Source organism: Centruroides vittatus, unplaced genomic scaffold (genome assembly GCF_030686945.1).
Source record: "Centruroides vittatus isolate TY-2023 unplaced genomic scaffold, ASM3068694v2 contig_876, whole genome shotgun sequence".
Taxonomy (NCBI): domain Eukaryota; kingdom Metazoa; phylum Arthropoda; class Arachnida; order Scorpiones; family Buthidae; genus Centruroides; species Centruroides vittatus.
Genome location: NW_027122568.1, coordinates 514,193 through 534,615, shown reverse-complemented (window position 1 = coordinate 534,615; position 20,423 = coordinate 514,193). Strand labels below are relative to the sequence as shown.

Below are 20,423 nucleotides of genomic sequence, written 5' to 3'. Positions count from 1 at the left end.
GTTTGTTCATGGCCATAGTGGCATACTAGGAAATGAAAAAGCCGATTTTGAGGCTAAGTCAGCTGCAAAGGACACTGACTTGGACTACACTCACATCCCTCTCTCACGCAGCAGCCTTAAAAAATTATATTTATGACAACGCTATGCAAAAGTGGAATCAACAATGGTTGAGCAGTAAAACTAATAGGATAACAAGACTTTATTTTCCTAGTATTGAATGCAGGTTCTCATCACCACTTAGAGATTTAACGTTTGCTACTGCCCAACTACTTACTGAGCATGTATAACCGAGCAGAAACTGCCTCTTGGTTTTGCTCTACAAAAAACCTAGACACCGTCGACCATATGATCTCTCATTGTCCAATTTACGATCAAGATAGACTTATTCTGAAATCAAAAATCTTTACGCTTGGTTTCAGGTGGCCATGTCCACTCGATAAACTTGTTCAGAAGCCACTGTTTGATGCTTTTTACAATTATGTTTAAAAATATGGAAGAAAAGACTATTTATAATTTCTAATTTCTAGTTTTGCATTTTAGTTTTCACTAAAAACCGAATACTAATTTTATGTTTACTTTGTATCATGTATTTCGGTTTATATATTCTTAGTGTTATACAGTCATAGGAGTGGTGCACTTATTCTAATATAAAAAAAGAGAGAGAAACCACTACACGGCCTTTCTCCCATGATAAAAAATGTGTCTGCTAGCGTTATTATTCTATCACGTTACACTTGATGGCGTTAGTGCAACGAGCGTTCTTAATAAAAACCGCCAAACTGAAGCCAAATTCAAAACTCCACCACTCAACGAGATCAAAAAATAAAAATAAGAATATTACGTAAGACGAGATCTATTACCCTCCTACCCCTGAGTAAGAAATCGTAAAAAATCCTTGACTTCCACCCACCCCAAAATACCTTACGTAATTTATGGACGGGCCCTTACACTACAATCTTCACTGAGATCACACAGATACACCACGATCAAGCTTCTGTAATAACGCTATCGATAATGATAGACGCTTCCTTATCCGCTTCTCACTGTTACCAATAAGAAAATATGAAACTCTTTTTGACATTTTCAATCACCTAAAAATAAACAAAATAAGCATGAGCAGAGAGATATGTCCGACTTGTAAACGTCCGTTGTTATAAAAAACCTTCAGTTTTTGCAACACTTCGGTTTTCGGAATTTCAGATAAGAGATTGTCAACTTGTATTGACCCCATTTCCCTTGTAGAGAAAGGACGTGTTGGAAATGCAGGAAGTGCTTCTTCCTTTTCCAGTGAAACCAGTATTGGAGAAACAAGAGAAGATCCAACAGCTATTTCTCAGCCATTGATAGCTGACAGTAGTTCGCATCATTTTGAAAATGGTGCCTTTCAAAATATTATAGATTCTCCAGAGGTTTCTAACCATACTTTTTCAAGATTTGGGGAAACAATGATTGATAATGATGTAAGATAAATATATAGTTATATAAAAAATATATATATTCTATAATAATTAATCATTTTTGTTTAAAATTTAGGAACATGGAACAGGCACTCGATGTGGTACTTTGGAGGTAAAGTTCTCATACGATGTGACATCTCGTAAAATGTCAGTAAATGTGATCCAGGCACAGGATCTTCCTTCTCGAGATCGTGGAGGAGCAAATCATGTCCAGGTCAGAATATTGTTGTTACCTCATAAACGTCAGAAATATAAAACAAAAATTCGTAATGGAAGCAATCTTCAGTTCAATGAGACATTTGTTTTCAGTAGAATTAATCCAGAGGAAATTGGTAATATGGGTTTGCGTTTTCGTTTGTATGGCTGTGAACGTATGAGAAGTCTGGACGAGCGGGAGGCGGTGAAGGACCGGACCAGATGTCAGAGCGTTCTAAGACGACCCTTGGCTGCAAGCTACCCGTTTGGGTAACCCTTGGAGGTGGACTGGCATTCGTAGACCTTGTTGTAGAGGTGTCCGGACTCGGGTTGGCAGTGTTTGAAGTAGTGGGCTGGTCTTGGCAGCTGGTGGCAGTACCTGGACTTTGGCAGGGTGAGTTCCCGAGTTGTGCGGGCGGACTGTCTTGATGCTCAGGTGAGGAATGAGCCATGATGGATCTAGTACGTCGCCTAGGGCGCGTGTTGGTAAAGCATGGCGGTGAGTCGTTAGACTGAGAGCCTGGAGACGAGTCGCTGTCTGTAAGTGGAGTGGGCCTCTTGCGTCGCTTCTTCGGTGAGTATTTTTTCCGTGGGCGGGTCGGGATACACACCTTTTTCCTGTCAGCTGGAAGCGGCGGGGGTGGAGGAGCAGCGGCAATGCTGTTATGGCAGACCTCAGAGCGTTGCTGATGTAGTTTCATCTGCTTAAGGAGGTTGAGAACCAGACCGCAAGCGCGGCACTCAAACGCCAGGGTGGTACCCAAACGGGTAGCTTGCAGCCAAGGGTCGTCTTAGAACGCTCTGACATCTGGTCCGGTCCTTCACCGCCTCCCGCTCGTCCAGAGTTCGTCCCTTGCTCTTTCTCTCCCCTTAGGTCTACCCAAGTCAACCCGGTCGCCGGTAACAACAGGCCCTCACCAACGATTCCAACAACGAAGTGTCTTGCGCGGAACAAGGGCACAAGGCCAGCTTGCAGAGTAAGTATTGGAGTATGTGACAAAGTAAATGATAAGCGCGACGACACGGGCTCAGAGCCAGCCAAACTATACAAAGTGTCTTGCGCGAAACAAGGGCACAAAGCCAGCTTGTAGAAGGGAATGTACATAACACGATGGGGTATAAAATAAAGAGATAGTCCATGTGTAGAACCGCAGCAAAGAGATGGTAGTTAGTTCCTGTTAGCAGGGACATCGTTGGGTCTCCTGGGTTGGTATTGTGGGTTGCTGCTACCGGTGACGTGATTAATATATATTTCCCGGCTGTAGCGGATGTTGTCGCTTACCATCAGTTTCTTCATTAACTTGGCGTAGTTTCGACCAATGGCGAGCCGTCTAAGTACTGCTTCGTTTGCCGGATCGTAGCCTCCCAGTGCACCGTGTTGGATATTCCTCATCATGCCGACCGAGCACATTATATGTGGCTTATCAAGTCAACCCGAAATGGACGAAACTGTGGCTGATCATATTCTGGTGCTCATTGATTAGTTGTGGCAACGCAACACTTGGGCGATTTACCTAGGAAATGCCTTTTTAAGGGAAACTGGCCCCTAGTTAGGCGTTACAGACGTGGAGAACCCGGAAAACTCCACGTGGCTAGCCCATCTGAGCGAGGCACGAACCCACGACCGAACTCCCCGCGTTCAGGGAACGAAGACCGCTTCGCCACTGGTGGGCCCTCATTGATTAGTAACAAATCAATCAATGAATTGTACAGAATAATTAAAAAGTAAGTTTGTCATAAGCTTGTGATCAACTCAATAAGGATCAATCCATAAGTTTTAATTAAGAATCAAATAAAATTTAATAATATTAAGCTAATTCAAAAATAAAAAGTTGCTAATAAAAGTAATTTGACAAAGAAAAAAGAAAGTTATTATTCATGTAAGAATGCTGACTTTTAGGGGAGGATCGTTAATCCCTCGTCAGGATGATCTAGGAGGAGATGATCTCTGGAAGATGACAAGTATCTTCCAAAAAAAAACCGTTTATTTTAACATGAAATAACTTACACTATGCACAAAGTTTCTTTCAACAAGTAAATGTTCGAACGTTCGTCGTAGTGTCGAAGATGGTTTTCTCTATAGTTGCTCGATGGTGGGCCTTGGGGCAGCGGCAGGTAAGGAGAATTGTCGGTTGGCGTCGGTAACACGGCTCTCTGGATTGGCACAAGTACAGAAAACTCCGTGAATTGACACACACGTCTTCTTCCTTTTGAAACTTCTCGGAAAGTCCCTCGTGAGTACTTCAAGATCGGCATTATTAATCTCCGTTCACCCCTTTTTGTCCATTCTGATTGGTTCCACGATTGTCCCTAAGCGGAAGATGAGACCTGTTCGGGTTCCGAGAAGGTTTGCTTCGGGAAATTTATCCGACACCATCCGCTAACTCTGGACGGAAGGTGTTGATGGGACTTTTAACTTCCGCTCATGTTATTCCATTGTTGTCTAGTCCAGTGATTCTCAAAGTGGGGGTCGCGACCCCCAAGGGAGTCGTGAAAAATATTTGGGGGTCGCTAAAAATTGATGCCAGATCAATTTTTTTCAAATATTTTATAAATTTACTATGGATTCATGTTTAGAAATAATACAAATAAAAAATATATAAAATAGTTTTTACTTAAATAAATTGCACATATAAATAATAAAAACAATATAAATATTTAACTACGAGCCTAAATATAATATTCATAAATTTGTGCACTATTGGGGAATCCCCCGAGTTCCATTCTCCGCCTAAACTATGATAGAACAACGTTGTCATTTGGAACGGTGTTCGCTAGCAGCATTGCGTCTGTAGACAAGTCGAGTTAGAAATACAGTAGAGAGTCGTATCTGAAAACCGAAAGCGTTTCAGTCGGCAAATTCGAATTTCCGCTAGTGCTGTGGTGCTGCAATATTTGGCTGTCTTGGGCTACTTCGATATTGTTTTAGTTGATATGCGTATTTAGCTGGCAGCACTGGCGCGACCATGAGAGGGTAATTAAGGACGCGCCAGTATTTGAACCAGACTTTTTTCCCATCGTGAGCGGTAAGTTTTTCTTGTTTTTCTGAGGACTGTGTTATGGTGAATCGGAACGTTTTGAGACTAGATTAACTTCCGAAATATATTTTTTTTTGTTTTTATATTTTTCAATATGTTTATTTTGTTTGTGAAAAATAAAAAAGTAATTTAAAAAAAAAATTTCGTTTGTCTTAACATTGACAAAAATTCAACGCAAAGCGACACGCAACGGAGAGAAATTTCAACATGGGATAGATTAATTAAACAAAACAAATTAACTATTCCTGAATTTAAATTAACCCCCTCCCTCCGGGATGTTTTTCTACACACACTCATTCTTCGGGGTCCTTTAAAATTTTTAAGTGCAAAAGGGGAGGTCGCGGATCAAAAAGTTTGAGAAACACTGGTCTAGTCTATGACGTCTTAAGCGGCCGGATGGCCGAGCGGTCAAGGTTAGCAGCCTGCCGTCCTGGGGGACCCGGGATCGAATCCGGACGGGTCAAAAAATCCCCAGGAATATTTTGGGGGGTGGTCCGTCCGGATATGTCGGTCCCCGTCCCTCACCACTCGGCCGCCCCATTGTGGGCTTGCTATAAGAGGCCCTCTTAGTGCCCACAGGGCGGAAAGAGTTACAAAAAAAAAAAAAAAAAAGTCTATGATGTCTTAAAATTTTAACGACCTGACGCGATGTCCCTTTTATAATTAATTTTTTCCCTTTACCAAAATTTTCTATGTTCAAATTGCTTGTATATGAGCGCCTTGTCAAAGGCCCATCTCTACTGGAGGACGCTCGTTTACATCTATTGCAATGTTTTACATCAATGATATATATATATTTTCTCGTCTCGGTTTCATGTAACTAGCACAACTAATCCGATCTTTAATCGGTTTTAACAATGCAAGTTGTTTTTCTAGTTTTGTTTAAAAATTTTCTATAATGTTTAATTTCAGCCCTTTTTTGGGACCCCACATTCAATGAACACGAAATTGCTATTGGTTGTTTTAAATTTAATATATTTTATATTTTACGTTAAATGCTGAATTATTGTTTGGATGAATGCGTTTCAATAGGAAAGTTTGTTAATTCTCGCAATTTCATCATATTTTGTCATTTTGCAAATCATTTTTTCCACGCAATATCATTATCACATTTTAAAAATATTATTTATATTAGTCGTTAATAACTTAAAATTTTTACATATTCTATATTATATTATGTATTAAAAATTTTATATAACATATTTCAGTATAAATAAAGTGATTTAATCTCATTTAATAAAAAAACAAAATACTGTATATCATTTATCTTAATTTTTCTTTTTAATTTTAAGATGGCGCTATCGATCACATGATGCATGAATCACATGATAGTGATAAATCATATCATGTGGTTTCTTTAAAAAAATATTTATCGAAAGGTAATAAAACAAATATGTAAATGATAAGAAATTAAATTATGATATTGTAATTTAAAAATTAAAAAAAATATGTGGAATCAATACAAAATTAATTCTTTTTAATAAGTGACGAACGCCATCTAGCGACCAGTATTTATACCATTTCTTAGTGTGTTCGGCATGTGAGTGTGACTTTATTGCAGAAAAGTTTACCGACGTTACATAAGCATGGGTTGGAAAGGAGGTGTTACGGATCCGATAAATGTAAAAATTGCAGCTAAAGAACACACTTTAGCGGTAACTAGAGATTATATATCACAACCTAGATTAAGTAAGTCAAGCTTTATGTAAATCTTATTTTATTTATACATATTACACACGTAGTGAAATAACTTATTTCAGTTTCAATTGCAATTTAAATAGCATAATCACGTGTATAATTACATATACACAGATATGTACTGTACGTTTGTATTCAGATATAATAGTCTAAAAAGACATAATAGCAATGAAAGTAGCTTTTTGAAATATTTTCATTGCTATTATGTCTTTGTATATTTTCTATTAAGGCATTGGACAAATAAATCAAAGTTCATGATTTTATCAATATCACTGTTAAATGTGATCAGATATTTTTGATCATAGAAAAATACCATATTATTTAATAAGTTTCTGGATGAAATTTAATTTAAAAATATTTTAATTTCATTCAGACATAAAAGTAGTGTGAAAATTTCTATAACATACTAGGTGAGAATGTTCATTTCATTAGTAACATGATTTTATGCCCTACTTTTGAAATAAAGTAAGAAAAAAAAATTGCATATTGTATGGAATTATACATATAAACATTTATATTTTTATTAATTATCAAATTGTAGCCTATTCATTTAATTAAATATTAAAATTTTCAGAAACTTTTAATTATCAGAAACTCTCTAATTATAAATTTTAATTTTGAAATTAAAATTAAAATTTATAATTAATAACTGAATAGGGTATTTTGTTTTTGATTATATCATTAATAATTTTAAACTATATCTTTATATTTAATACAAATGTAGTACACTATTAAAACTATTAAATTTTATTTTAAAATTTCTGATAAATTTTAATATGAAAATTTATTATTATTTACTTTTAGTGTTTAAAATTGTTGTTTTGTATTCAAAACAAAAAAAATTCTGAATATTTTAGTATATTTCCACATAAGTTTACATGTTAAATGTTTTGATTATTTAATATACATTTTACTTAATGTAGATGTTTTAAACATTTTCTAGGCTATCATGATATGTAAAAGTGTCAGTAATGTAGATGTTGAATATTATATTTCTATTTTTTTCATAACTTGTTTTTTTCTTTTATGTAAAAAAGATAATTTCATTTAACAAGTAATTAATTTGTATAGAATAATAAATAAATAAATCTTTTAATATTTATTAAAATTGTGAATATTACATAGAATAAATATTTACTTATATATACCAATTTATAATTTTCAATTATTACATTTCATTGAAAGTTCTAGTTAATTGCCTGATTCTTATTTGTATATCTTATAACATTATTAAAAGTACTGAAGTTGTGTAATTTGATCAAATAAATTAACATGCTTTATTTAATTAAAAAACAACTTTATTAATAGATACTTTTAATTATGTAGTACTGTATTTGAAAAATATTGTTTTTATGAAATGAACAGTTACATGATGACTTAAATTACATTATTAGAATAAGAACAGTGTTTTTTGAATTTTTATTTGACATTTATAAATGTCTGCTTGATTTTTCTATCTTATCTGATTTAACCATCATTTGAGATGATTCATTGGGATGAGGACCAAGTTGTAATTTACAGATTTAATAGAGCAAGAAAGTTTTTTTTTTTATAGTTTTTGTTTTTAAAAAATCTTATTTTCATTAGAAAATTTAAAATCATATGTTGATTTAAAAAATGTATTGTCAAAATGAACATTTACTTAATTTTTTTAGTTTCTTGTTATATAAATATAGATACACAGTAAATATATTGAGTAAGGTTTCTTGGTATTGAAAATGAAATTATTACCGGTAATTGAAATTTTGTTTAAAAACTAACTAATACTTTCTAACTTTCACAAAAGAAAAAAATAATATGATCATATAGTATTAACAAAAATATAAAATATAAAAAAGAATTAAAATTAAAAAACATGTGAGCTAATCATAATTTTTATTTATTTTAGTATATTTAAATATTTAAAACTTTATACCAAATATTTAAAAAAAAAAAACACTAAAGTTTTGATTAAAATAATTTTTATTTATTCATTTATTACAATTATGACCAGTAATGCCCAGATTGAACCTTCTCCAATAACAAACCCTGAATTAAAAATTTTATGTTAATATTAAATTCAACATCAAAAAACATTAATACATTGTTTGTTTGATCAAAGATGCTGTTTTTTATTTTCAATTTATAATCTTAAATTATGGCATCTGTTATTATTTATATGTTGTTGAATAGAATTTTTATTAACAGTAGATACTTGAATAGTCAGCATTCACTTTAGCTTTTACACTTCAGTGATACATATATGATAAGCACAAGATGATTATCTTGTATTTATTGTTAGACTATATATATTTTTTAAGAATTTAATAAAAAATTATTCTATATTATTTTGGATATGGTATCTTACAATGTGTAACTGGCTACAAAAAAATCAGTCTTTTTTTAAAATGGTTTTATTAGGAAAAAAATACTAATTATTTTCCTTATCTTTCAAAATAACTTCTCTCTGCTTCTATATACCAATTCATACAATGTTCCTATTGTTAGAAACATTTTTGAATGGTTTTCTTTTTTTAATTCTGTTAAAAGCTCTTCAGTTTTCTTATTTATCACTCAACATATTTGCTCCTTTGAGTCAACTTCTTATTTTAGAGAATAGATAGCTTTATTTGCTGAATTTATCATCATGAAATTATGTTGAAATTATAACAACAAACCTGAATTTTTATTTGTCGAGTTATTTTCTCTTTATTCCAAACATTTTCAGCCTATTTTTGATAGGCCATTGTCATGCTATCATTCATCATTCCAAAATGGAATGTTTTGTTTGAACAAAACATTTGAACAGTTTTAAGATATAGTAAACCATGTCTTAAAACTGCTCTTTGAAAAATATCTTTCAGAAGTCTATCTTTAAGAGATGGACAAAAATTGTTTTATCCTGACAAAGCTTTATCACATCATGAAACTTGGTCAATCATATCTCCAAGAGATGAGGAATGGAATTATGTGAAAAAAATCTTTCCACCAATATCCTGATACTAGTTTGCTTGACTGTTACTGGATTTAGCTACCTCAAGCAAAACTTTTCTGCAGAGGTGTGTACAATAGCTGTACTATGGAGAAAAAAGTAAATGAGATCCCACAAGATTTGAACAAATGAGCATTTTAAGATTGGAAACAGCAATGCAGAATAACTGAAGACTGTGAGAACACAAATTAAACACACAAAGGATTATATGATCAATTACTGTGTGTCTAACACTCTTTACATTTTGATAAATAAAAATCCAATTACCTTTATACTTCTGGTCATGCTTTTCTTCATTTTGCTCTGTTTTCTAATAAATGATTTATAGCTTAACTTTAAGGAACCCATTTTACCAAAATCACATTTCTTATAGCCACCCCATCAGTGATCAAGTGAATAAAACTACTGAGCATTTCATCACTATCAAGGAAAAAGAATGTAAGTTGAGATAAATCTGTTTTGTATAACATTGATTTTCTGTCTCTTTGAACTCAGCTACAATTATGATATATGTTTGTTGATAATTTCCTTTCTTACATGGATCAAGGAATAGGGGGTACAGCTGATGCTATAACTACTAATAAATTGATATTATGCAAAAAGGTTGGGATCTCAATTTGCACCCTTTTTCCTTGATAGTCAATTTGTAGTTGGTCCTGGGTTTGCACCCAACCAACAAGCTGACTGCATGTAATTTTTCAGTTTCTTCACGACTGACACTTAATAGGAGCTAGTTTTTCAGAGAAGAGTTCTCTTAGAAGGCAGATCCTGGCAGACTATTCTCATGTTACTTTGTTTTATCTCATCAAACATATACCTAATAGCATAAAGTAATATGACCATAATTTTTTATTTGCTCAATTTGAACTTACTTTACTCTCAGAGAAAGTGTGTGTTCCAATTTATGGACTACTACTTAGTTTTGGGTTATATTGAAATATCCAAGATTTGTCATAAGTATTTACATGTTAGGTTAGTATCTCTTGCTTCTTACTTCTTTCCAGCATGTAGTTTACAAGTTCAAATTAATGTTTCTGTTGTAAGATACTTATGTTTTTGTTAGGGCTGGTACATGAGTGTCTGATGCCTCTAGGCAAAAAAAATTTAGCTGCCCTTCTACATAGTGTTATATTATACTTACATGAGCACACACACATACACTCACACTTGTAGATATTTATAAAAATATTATTATTTTTATTGAACATAAAAATGTCATATTTAAAAGATTTTTAGTAATTAACAATCTATTTTTTTCTTTGTTTGCCTAATGGTAAAATCAGCCATGGTTTTAACACATTCTTGTTAACCAAAATGTGTTTGCAGGCTTCAACACTATATTACTTTTTTCTAGTTTGATATTTTTTGACACAGCATTTTCATAACCTTCATGTTTAACTTTTCTCTCAAAATTTGTGAAATGCATTTTTTGTAACATCACTTCTGTATGTAGTGCAGAGGTTCCTAATGGAAAGTTCGTCACACAAACGTAAGTAGGGGTCAGTCAGTAGTTAGCACCTGAACTGAATGCGAGATGACTGTTGTTATGTTGGGAACACAGAGGTAGTGTCTGGTGCTAACAGCCTAGGGTTAACGTGACAGAGCATCTCAATAAAACACAAGTAGGTTTATTTAACTCAAACCACTTACACTCAGTAGTACTGATATGCAGAAAAAACTTGTACACAAGCAATCCCCAAAACATAGGCAGTGGGCTATCTCCACAACAAACAGGTGAGTTGTTGTTCTTACAAAGTCTGCAGTATTGATCTTTTTCCTGTTGCTGGTCACTGCCAGTTGTATCTTCACACCTCTGATGCTACCTTGTACGGGGTTTATATCTCTCCTGGCAGTGACATTATTGCCTTCCCACACTTCTAGTTTATTTACATTTCATGGTGTGTTTTGTTTACATGTTTTGCTCATGTGGAGTGTAACAAGCGACAAAATTTAGATACCTTACACCATTATCAATACAAATTTTATCAGCTTTCATTATAATATTATATATATCAACCCACATTAGTGTTGCCAAATGATCTACTGGATTATTTGTGTACCAAATTTCTTTGTGTCTGATTATTAATTAGCCTTAATAGAGACTGATAAATAATTTGACAGATTATTTGGTAATATCATGGTAATAGTTCTGTCTATTTAAATGATCTTATTCATTTTGTCTACATTTTGATCCATTTTTGATGAGGATTGGCCACTACATTTGTCATCCTCCATTTTTTGTTCTTTATCAAACTGCTTGTCAGTTTGAACACCTGTGTATATGCAATATCATAAGTTTGTTGTAACAAATAAAAGTTTTAGTAGCACTCTTCGTCATTTTCATTAAGAATTCAATATTAATATTTAAATTGTGTTTTGTATTTATCATTTTTATGACACTTATAAAATCTACTTATCATAGCTGCATTACACACATGATACTATGTATACTAAATAAATTGAAACTTGTGAATGCACTTAAGCTATTATACAATGTTCTATTCAAAGTTTTGTGGTGATAGTTCATGGTGATAGCTCTTTTTATAATGTGCCATTTTCTTTATAACTATCTCAATCAACACCCATTTTGCAAAGAGGATGTTTCTAAACTCGATGAGCAAAACAATGACTTCATTTCGGGGAGAGAAGAAACGATTTGTTGTTACACGTTTCAATGCTGCTGAGTAGGGTTTCTCAAACAGGATACCAGGATCCCAGTTGTTTTTTAACCCAGGAAATTTTTCTTATAACGGGGAATTCCACAAATTTCTTAAAGATTCACTTTTTTTCTTATTTTGTGTTAAGGTTGAGGAAATTTTGCATATAGAAAGTATAATTAACTCATAAACTGTCAGAATACATTTGTATTTATTAATTTTAAGCTTACTTATTAGTTTTTTTTAATTTTTACTCGTTATGGCACGTCACAAATGGTCAATAATCAACATGTAGCTTATTTGTGGCAGGACTCTCAAAATTCTTTACCTGTAATATCTGGAATAATTGTGCTTATGCTGCCTTAATTTTTAACCAAGCCCAGTAGCTTCAATAACTGCGTAATGCCAAGTTGTGCAAATTGGGCCAGGATAAAAATGAGTACGAAGTCTGCGAGTATGAAGTTTTTTCTTCATAACCTGATTATTAAAGACAAACGAACTGCCAAATTATTGGGCTATGATGTTTCTATTAAAGCAGTCGAGGTAGACAAATCAAGAATACTAGAGAGCAAAAGAAGTACTACAATCTCAAACGAACTAGAAATCTTTCAGGATACAGGTGAAAAACACATAATATTTGTCTTCTCTTAAATGCATTAAACACGATTCCAATCATATCAATTAAATCAGAAAAGGCATTCTTGGTAGCAAGACCTTCTCATTACTAAAATAAGAATTAGATTGAGTGATCGAAGTACTGTATCGACCATCTTTGTTTTTTAAAATCTTATAAAAATTTACAATATTTTGCACTATATTTTATTTAAAAAATGAAAATTACCTTCTAAGTTAAAAGTTTGATCTAAGTTTTTTTATTTTTAACTCAATTCAAAGAATTTTGTTGTTGTTGTCTGCAATTTCCAGCAAACTTTAATAAATTTTTTCTATTTGTGAAAATTTAAACATAATTCAAAGGTAATTTTTTAATATATATCTTACACAGCATTATTAATATGATTTTGGAGGTTACAGAACGTATTAAATTACTTTAAAAGACGAAAAAGAATTATATCATTTGATTTCATGATAATTTGTATATCTTAAAAATAATTAATTTTGTTCCGGGATTTCCCAGGATCCTGGGAAACAGTTCACTTTTATCCCGGAATCCTGGCACAAGCAAAAGACCGGGAAATGAGAAACCCTACTGCTGAATAATGGCTGATGCGGTGTGTGTGTTTATGTGAATTGTTTTTGACTACAAACCATTTAATTGTAAAAATCGTCTTACATCAAGTATGGAAGAAGATATGTTAATTCTAGAAGCAATGGAAGAAACAAAGAAAGAGTGTGTTAAGATTTATGAAAGTAATTATACTATGCTATACTGATGTTTCTTTTAAAACTATACACACTCAGAACACCTTGTATAATTGTTTCTTTTAAAAGCCATGTTAGATTGAACTGGTCTACAGTTGAAGTAGGAATATCTTTTAATAAAAATTTCACTGCCTGTGTAATCTAGATTTCCCACTGAATATATCTCAATTTATTAATAGTGTTCTTGATTCTGATTGATTCTGGTTTTCAAATTTATTCAATTCAGATTATTCTTGAGCTATTACTTAGGCCACAGGAGCAAAAAAACTGGACGACTGTCACTTTGATGGACAAGCAGAGAGACATCAGTTTTGATGTCTCTTTGGATACTAGCAAATCAAGAGTACCTTCAGAGGAATAGTAGATAAATTTTTGTCTTAACAAAGGACATGCACACTGTCTCTGGTTGCTGCCATCTTGAAGTTTAAATTTTCTTTTGGTAGTCACCAAACTGCAATGGCTCTAAAGACTGTTGGAGATTTATGAATCTATATGGATCAATGGTCACTTTTACAATTCTTCTTGCTAATGGAGAGGTTTAGAAATGTTTTATTGAAAACTGTGGCAACACCATGGAGTTTAGAAATGTCCTCAAATTCTCACTTGTTCACTGCAATAAACCACACTGAAAAAGTGCATTTTATTATGTTGCAATTTGATATGTATATATGTGAACTTGGGAAAACTATTATGTATGAGAAGAGTTCTAAAAGTAATGAGACTCTGCAGCAGTCTACTAAATGATATTAGTCAAGTTCACTCTGCTATTTTATTAGTTTGATTAGTTTGAAGATTTTGCTATTATGCATATTTGACATGCTAATTTGAAGTTAATTCTGTTCAGTTATTTTAAGTCATCATATCAGCATTTTACATGTTTCTTTGCTAAATTTCAAGTCCATAATAGCAATATCAGAAATTTTATCAAAAGAAAATCATTTTTGATGTGATTAAAGAATTTTTTAAAATTATAGTATATTACTTGTTTTTACTAGGTACTGTACAGTACATAATTTACAGTAAAAAAAAAATAATAATAAATGAGTGTAAGTACTTTCATTTATTCTGAAATGATAATTTAAAAATATATTAGATTATTATTATGTTGAAATAAGTTTCTATAATTGTAAAACTAATTAGTGGTTACACCAAGTTGATTTCACTGTGCTCTATGTAGAAATAATTGTCCTTCATGGATCAAATATACAAAAACATATTTTATTGCAAGGATTTAAAAAGCATGAATAAATATTGATAGCTAAAAATTAAATTTGAATTAATGTTATTCTTCAATTATTGTATACTTTTTAATTTAGAAAGTAAGAATTCACATAATATATAATTGGAATAAAATAAATTAAGCTTATTTTGCCAAATGTTAATGATAAAAACAAATTGCATGATAACAGACTTGATCTATTGACCTTTGATAAACCAATGCAAAATTATGCTACATAATCTAATCTGATCTAGAAATTATGATAATTTTGATAACTAATCAATGACAGTATTAAAAATATATAACTGCTTGAAAAGATTTGGTAATGCAAGGTGCATTCATTAATTATGTATACAGTTCAAGGGGAGGGTGATTGGAAAATCTATATCAATAATTGCTCATGATTGGAAAGAAGTCATGGCATTTCTATATGCACTTTTTTTAGTGATATTAGTGGCATATGAATTGGTTCTTTATAAGTCTACTTACTTGAATAAACTATCAGTTAGGAAATATTTGCAGAACTTTTTAAAGCAATTTCTTCAATGTTAGGAAGATCCATGAACAATTGTGATTAAAGGAGAAGGGTGAAACGTGGCTCAAAAAGTTTGTAATTAATGGATCACACCAAAATTTAAAACTAAATAAATTTTGAATTTATATTCATAGCAATATAAATGCTGTAAAAATGTTATCTTAAAAGAAGATTTCTAAAAAGTAGTGTGATTAAGTATATTTGTAATAAAACCTAGTTAAAATGTTATTCATTTCTGTTTTAACGAAGATTGTATGTTTGATGTGCTATTTACATGCTGATTGTTGTGTATGTTCCTTACATAAAAGTTTATAATCTTTCTCTTTACTAATTATTCCTATGCAATTTTTAAACTGTCACTTTCTTCCTCATTAACCATACTGTGGGATATACCCACGAGAAAATTTTCATTGAATTCAAATTTTTAGAAATTTGACATCATATAAGAATCAGTCCTAAATGGATTTATGATTTACTTTATATAAGTATTGTTGATTCCTTTAATTTTATAACTAAAAAACAATATCTTTTTCAACACATTATTAAACTTTACATAAAACTTTATTAAGCATTATTTGATATTTAATCCTCATCATCAGAATTTACATTAAAATAGAAAAAATAAATAATCCTTTTTAAGATACTACATTTAACTTAAGTACTAAAATTTTTATAGTTATATAATTTTTTTAATGTGAAAATAGCATCTTTTAAAATTCATGAAGTTTAAAGTTAATTTATGTAAAATGATTCATAAATAATTAAACTTTAATTTACATTAGTTATCTCTATGAATTATTAAATGAGCAAAAATTATCTGTAGTCTTCCATGAAAATAGTTTGACAATAAGCAACTCAACACCTTCTATACTCTTAAAGAAAAAATTTCCAGCTTTTCAATAGTATGTATATCAGTGAAAATGGTTTGCTTGTTGTTTTTCTCTATATCAAAAAGTTTCCTATTTTTTAATTTGCATTTGCATGTACACTGTCAAATAAATGCTAGGAATTGTTAAATAAAATACAAAATATTGGTTTAATCATCCAAATTTATTTTTTTACCTTCAAAATAGGTCCTGTTTGATGCAATACACTTCTGTCAATGAATAATCCAGTCATCAAAACACTTCTTATAAATGCTTTTGGTATGGCTTGCAACTCCCTCTGTGAATTTTGTTTTATTTCATCAATCAACTCAAAACATCTTCCATGAAGTGGTAATTTAAGTTTAGGGAAGAGAAAAATGTCACACAGGACCACATCTGGTGAATATGGTGCTTGGTTGATGACATTTGTTCAGTTTTTGGTTAAAAATTTACATACAACGGTCAATGTGTGAGACAGCGCATTATTGTGGTGCAACACCCAAGAATTGTTCTTCCACAAATCTGGCTGTTTCTGGTGAACATTCTCTCTCAAATGCCTCATAACACCCAGATAATATTTTTTGTCCCTGTGGAAGAAATTCCAAGTGGACAACACCATGACAATAAAAAAAAAAGTCAACATGATTTTGATGTTTTAGTGACTTTGATGTGTTTTTTTTTTTTTTTTTTTTTTTTTTTTTTCAGTTTTGGCTCATTCTTGAAGTGCCATTCCAAAACTTGTTGGCTGGTTTTCATGTTGAACTAATAAACCCACATCTCGTCACCTGTTATGTTGCATTTCATGAATGTAGGGTCTGAACTGGCTCATTCAAGCATGTCTTCAGAAAATTTTTTTCAGTACTCTTTTTGAAGAAAATTCAGCTCCTTTGGAACAAGTTGTGCTGTGACACATCTCATGCCCAAAATGTCATCTAAAATGGTGTGAACAGATTTGTGAGACATGTCAGATTCTGAGCATCTCTCTCAAGCTTGAATCACTATTTTCCATCACCATTTCCTTCACTTTGTCGATGTTTTTATCATTCAAAGATGTTGAAGGTCGACCAGAATGAGGCAAGTCTTTCACCACTTCTTGGCCATCTTTAAATGCTTTGTACCACTCATATGCACATGTTTTGGATAAAGCTGACTCACCCTAGGCCTTATGTAACATTTTCAACAACTCAGCACAAGAAATTTCACTGGCAACACAAAATTTGAGGTGAACTCTTTGTTCAATATTTCTGTCCATTTTAAAAATCGCAAAGCACATTTCACATTCAATAACAAAACCTTAAGTTGTAAATAAACTGGTTGATAGGTGGTGCTACAAATTCACATGACAATTAAGTACACTAGTACCAACTTATAGCAAAAAGCTTGTTTTCATATCTTTTACACAGGCTTTTGAAATGGACAATTCCTGATATTTATTTGACAGAATGTATTTCAGGAAAACGATTCTTAATATTAGACAGACAGACTAGATAATTATACCTTATGCATTAGAACTATGGTATTTTATTACAATTTATTTTTAAGTGGCACTATTTTTGAGTTCAATTAAAAAATAATAATGATAATTTAAGTCATTTAAACAATATGAAGTGTAAATTAGGAATTATAACTATTTAGAAATATAAAATAAAACATCATTTAAATTAGGCTAAATATAATATCATCTAAAAGTAATCAAAATATTGATTGTTATATACAAGAGACATTGAATAAAAATCAAAATTGGATTGTGCGAAGTACAAAATATACCATAAGGATACTTAAGAAGTTTTATTTTTAATTAGTATAATTAGACTTAAAAAGTAATGTTTATAAATGACTAATTGTAAGATTTATCAATGTTAAAAGCTGGATTTTATCATAAATAATCTTTTGCTTTTAGCAATGTTTTATCTGGTCATTGATTATTTTACAAAAGCAAAGTACAATTTCTTAATAGCAACTCCATTTTCTTTTCTAAAGAAAATGGAGTTGCAATAATAATAATTATAATTATATTTATATAAAACAAAATTTACATATTATATAATAAACTTTTTGCTTTATTATTTCAAAAAATTTATTGCCGTAATGAAGTAGCAAAATTGTAATTACATGTTGAAAATTCATAATTTTTAATTTTTTAAAATAAATTTTAAAAGCAAATCTTGTAATTTCCGATAAAATTTGTTTAGATAGATAACCTTTTAATGGTTATATTTATCTTCATGACTAAATACTACAAAATTTCTTTTGTCCAAATTTGTTTCATATTCACCAAGCTAGTTATAGAAGAAATTGAATGATTATTGTTGCTGGAATATACCATATTTAAGACGCATATAAGACAAAGTTTTTATTTACTGCTTCAAAAACCTAGGTTGTCCTATACACACGAGTGAAGGATTCTTTGTGTTTTTGCAATAATTTTTTGTGAACCATGTATTTGCATTTTTTACCAGATGCTCACCCTCTGGTGTTTAAAAACCAAAGTATTTTATGTAAGTCGTTTGAATCGTTCTTGTGTATTGTCAGGATTAAAGATGAATAGCAATAAGAAAAGCAAATCTTTTGAATTAAATTTCAAATTAAAATTCCAAAATCGCACAGGAGATCTAAGTTTTAATCCATTCCCATGTGAAAACAGATGATTATTTGGAAATCAGAATTTGGAGTAATTCATAAGTATAATCAACAGAGAGTGGATTTGACTGTTAAGAATTGGCAGAAAAGTTTTCGATTGTCCAGCTTTACATGAACAAATTGTGTTGTCAATTTTACAAGATTTTTCCTTAAAGTTTGAAATGCCAGTAATTTTTGTGGGACAATGTGTGCATTTATGTGCATTTGATATTTTATTTGTGATTAAATGAAATGAAATTAGAATTGTATTAATAAATCTAATTTTCTTTATTTTGATTTTTAAAGTCACGCCTCATCCTATATGTGAGATCGTCTTATACATGAGTAAATACAGTATTTAGATAATAAGCTAAAATTATATGTATAATTTTTCTAAGAATAAATTAAAAGACTTGGTTATAATCAATAACTTAATTTAAGGCATTAATATAATACGTTTTAATTATATTTAACTGTTGTTATTTTTGATACTCATCTTGCTCTTAGGGGTGTTTTCAGAATTTTTTTCTTCTTATTATATTTTTTCTTCTTTTTGTTTTTTAAACCTAGGGCCATATTTTTAAGCTTTTAAATGAACTGGCATGTAAAAACATTTATAATTTGCTTTATGGTGATGATCTAGAATCTAAACTGCCATATTAATGTGATATTCCTGAATCAATATTAGTGTTTTGATTTTAAAGTGCTATATTTTATTGTTTGTTTCAGAATTTATGATGATTAATAGACTTTCATTAAATTCATAAGTTTTAATATTTATTAACATTTAATAAATTTATATAAATATATTTGTTACTTTTTAATTGTAAACTAAAATCATATTTTTATAATTCATTATAGCTTACAAAACAGTTACTGGTGTGAATGGACCATTAGTAATTTTAGATGGTGTGAAAGTAAGTTGATTTTAAATGTTTTATTAAAACTAAGAAATTAATTAGGATGTATAAAATAAAATGAGAAACAATTTACATGAATGATTCTAATTATGACAGAAATTATGAGATAGTATCCAGTTCCACAAAAGTAGAGCATTTAAATAAAACATTAAGTGGATGCTTCATATACTGTCCAGTAGTACCTTCTTCAGAACTACATTATACCAAAAAAAGTGTCATGTAATATGAAAATCATTCATAGTTAATGTACCATTTAAACTGAAAATGCATTAACTGAGAACATTCATAATTAGAGGACAAAATATCTTTAAAGTGAAATAATCAGATGAATAATATCAATATTGTTTGAAATATAAAGTTCTCAAAAATTTTTAATTTCTAAAATCAGAATGTAAAACAAAACTTGCAAGTTTTACTAGAATAAATTTATAATTCTGAATTATGTATGAATTATATTAGAAATACTTTGTAAAGTTATATTTATATTAACTAACCAAAATAATATGTAAAGGCTTAGCAACAAATTCTGAATAGTCATTTTATATTTTTATAAAAAGCATATATTTGAATAAGCTGCTGGAATATAGTTTCCATTTAGCAGCTTTTATATTACATTTTATAAGAATATCCTTGATTTAAATTGAATAATTATTTAATGCAGTATATTAATGATTATTTAGATGCGAGTTTTAATAGCCATATTATTGAAGATTTTGATTTACATTTTTTAATAATCTGAATATTGAGTATATTTTGTTAATATGATCTTTGATTTTAGAGATGACAGTCAAATCTTATTGAATTTTTTAATCATATGTAATTATCTTAAATGGCAAAGCTAAAGAGACTATTCAAATACAGTGATATT

At 30.7% G+C, this 20,423-nt stretch overlaps 1 protein-coding gene across 1 annotated transcript in view; it reads left to right on the top strand.

Annotated features, from left to right (window-relative positions):
* Positions 1–6,158: 6,158 nt before the first annotated feature.
* LOC136983110 (V-type proton ATPase subunit B) overlaps positions 6,159–20,423 on the top strand; it is a 50,890-nt gene continuing 36,625 nt past the window's right edge. The window contains exons 1-2 of the mRNA XM_067279746.1: positions 6,159–6,379; positions 19,497–19,552. Coding sequence (XP_067135847.1) covers positions 6,277–6,379; positions 19,497–19,552 — 159 coding nt within the window. The 5' untranslated portion in view covers positions 6,159–6,276. The remainder of the gene's footprint in view (positions 6,380–19,496; positions 19,553–20,423) is intronic.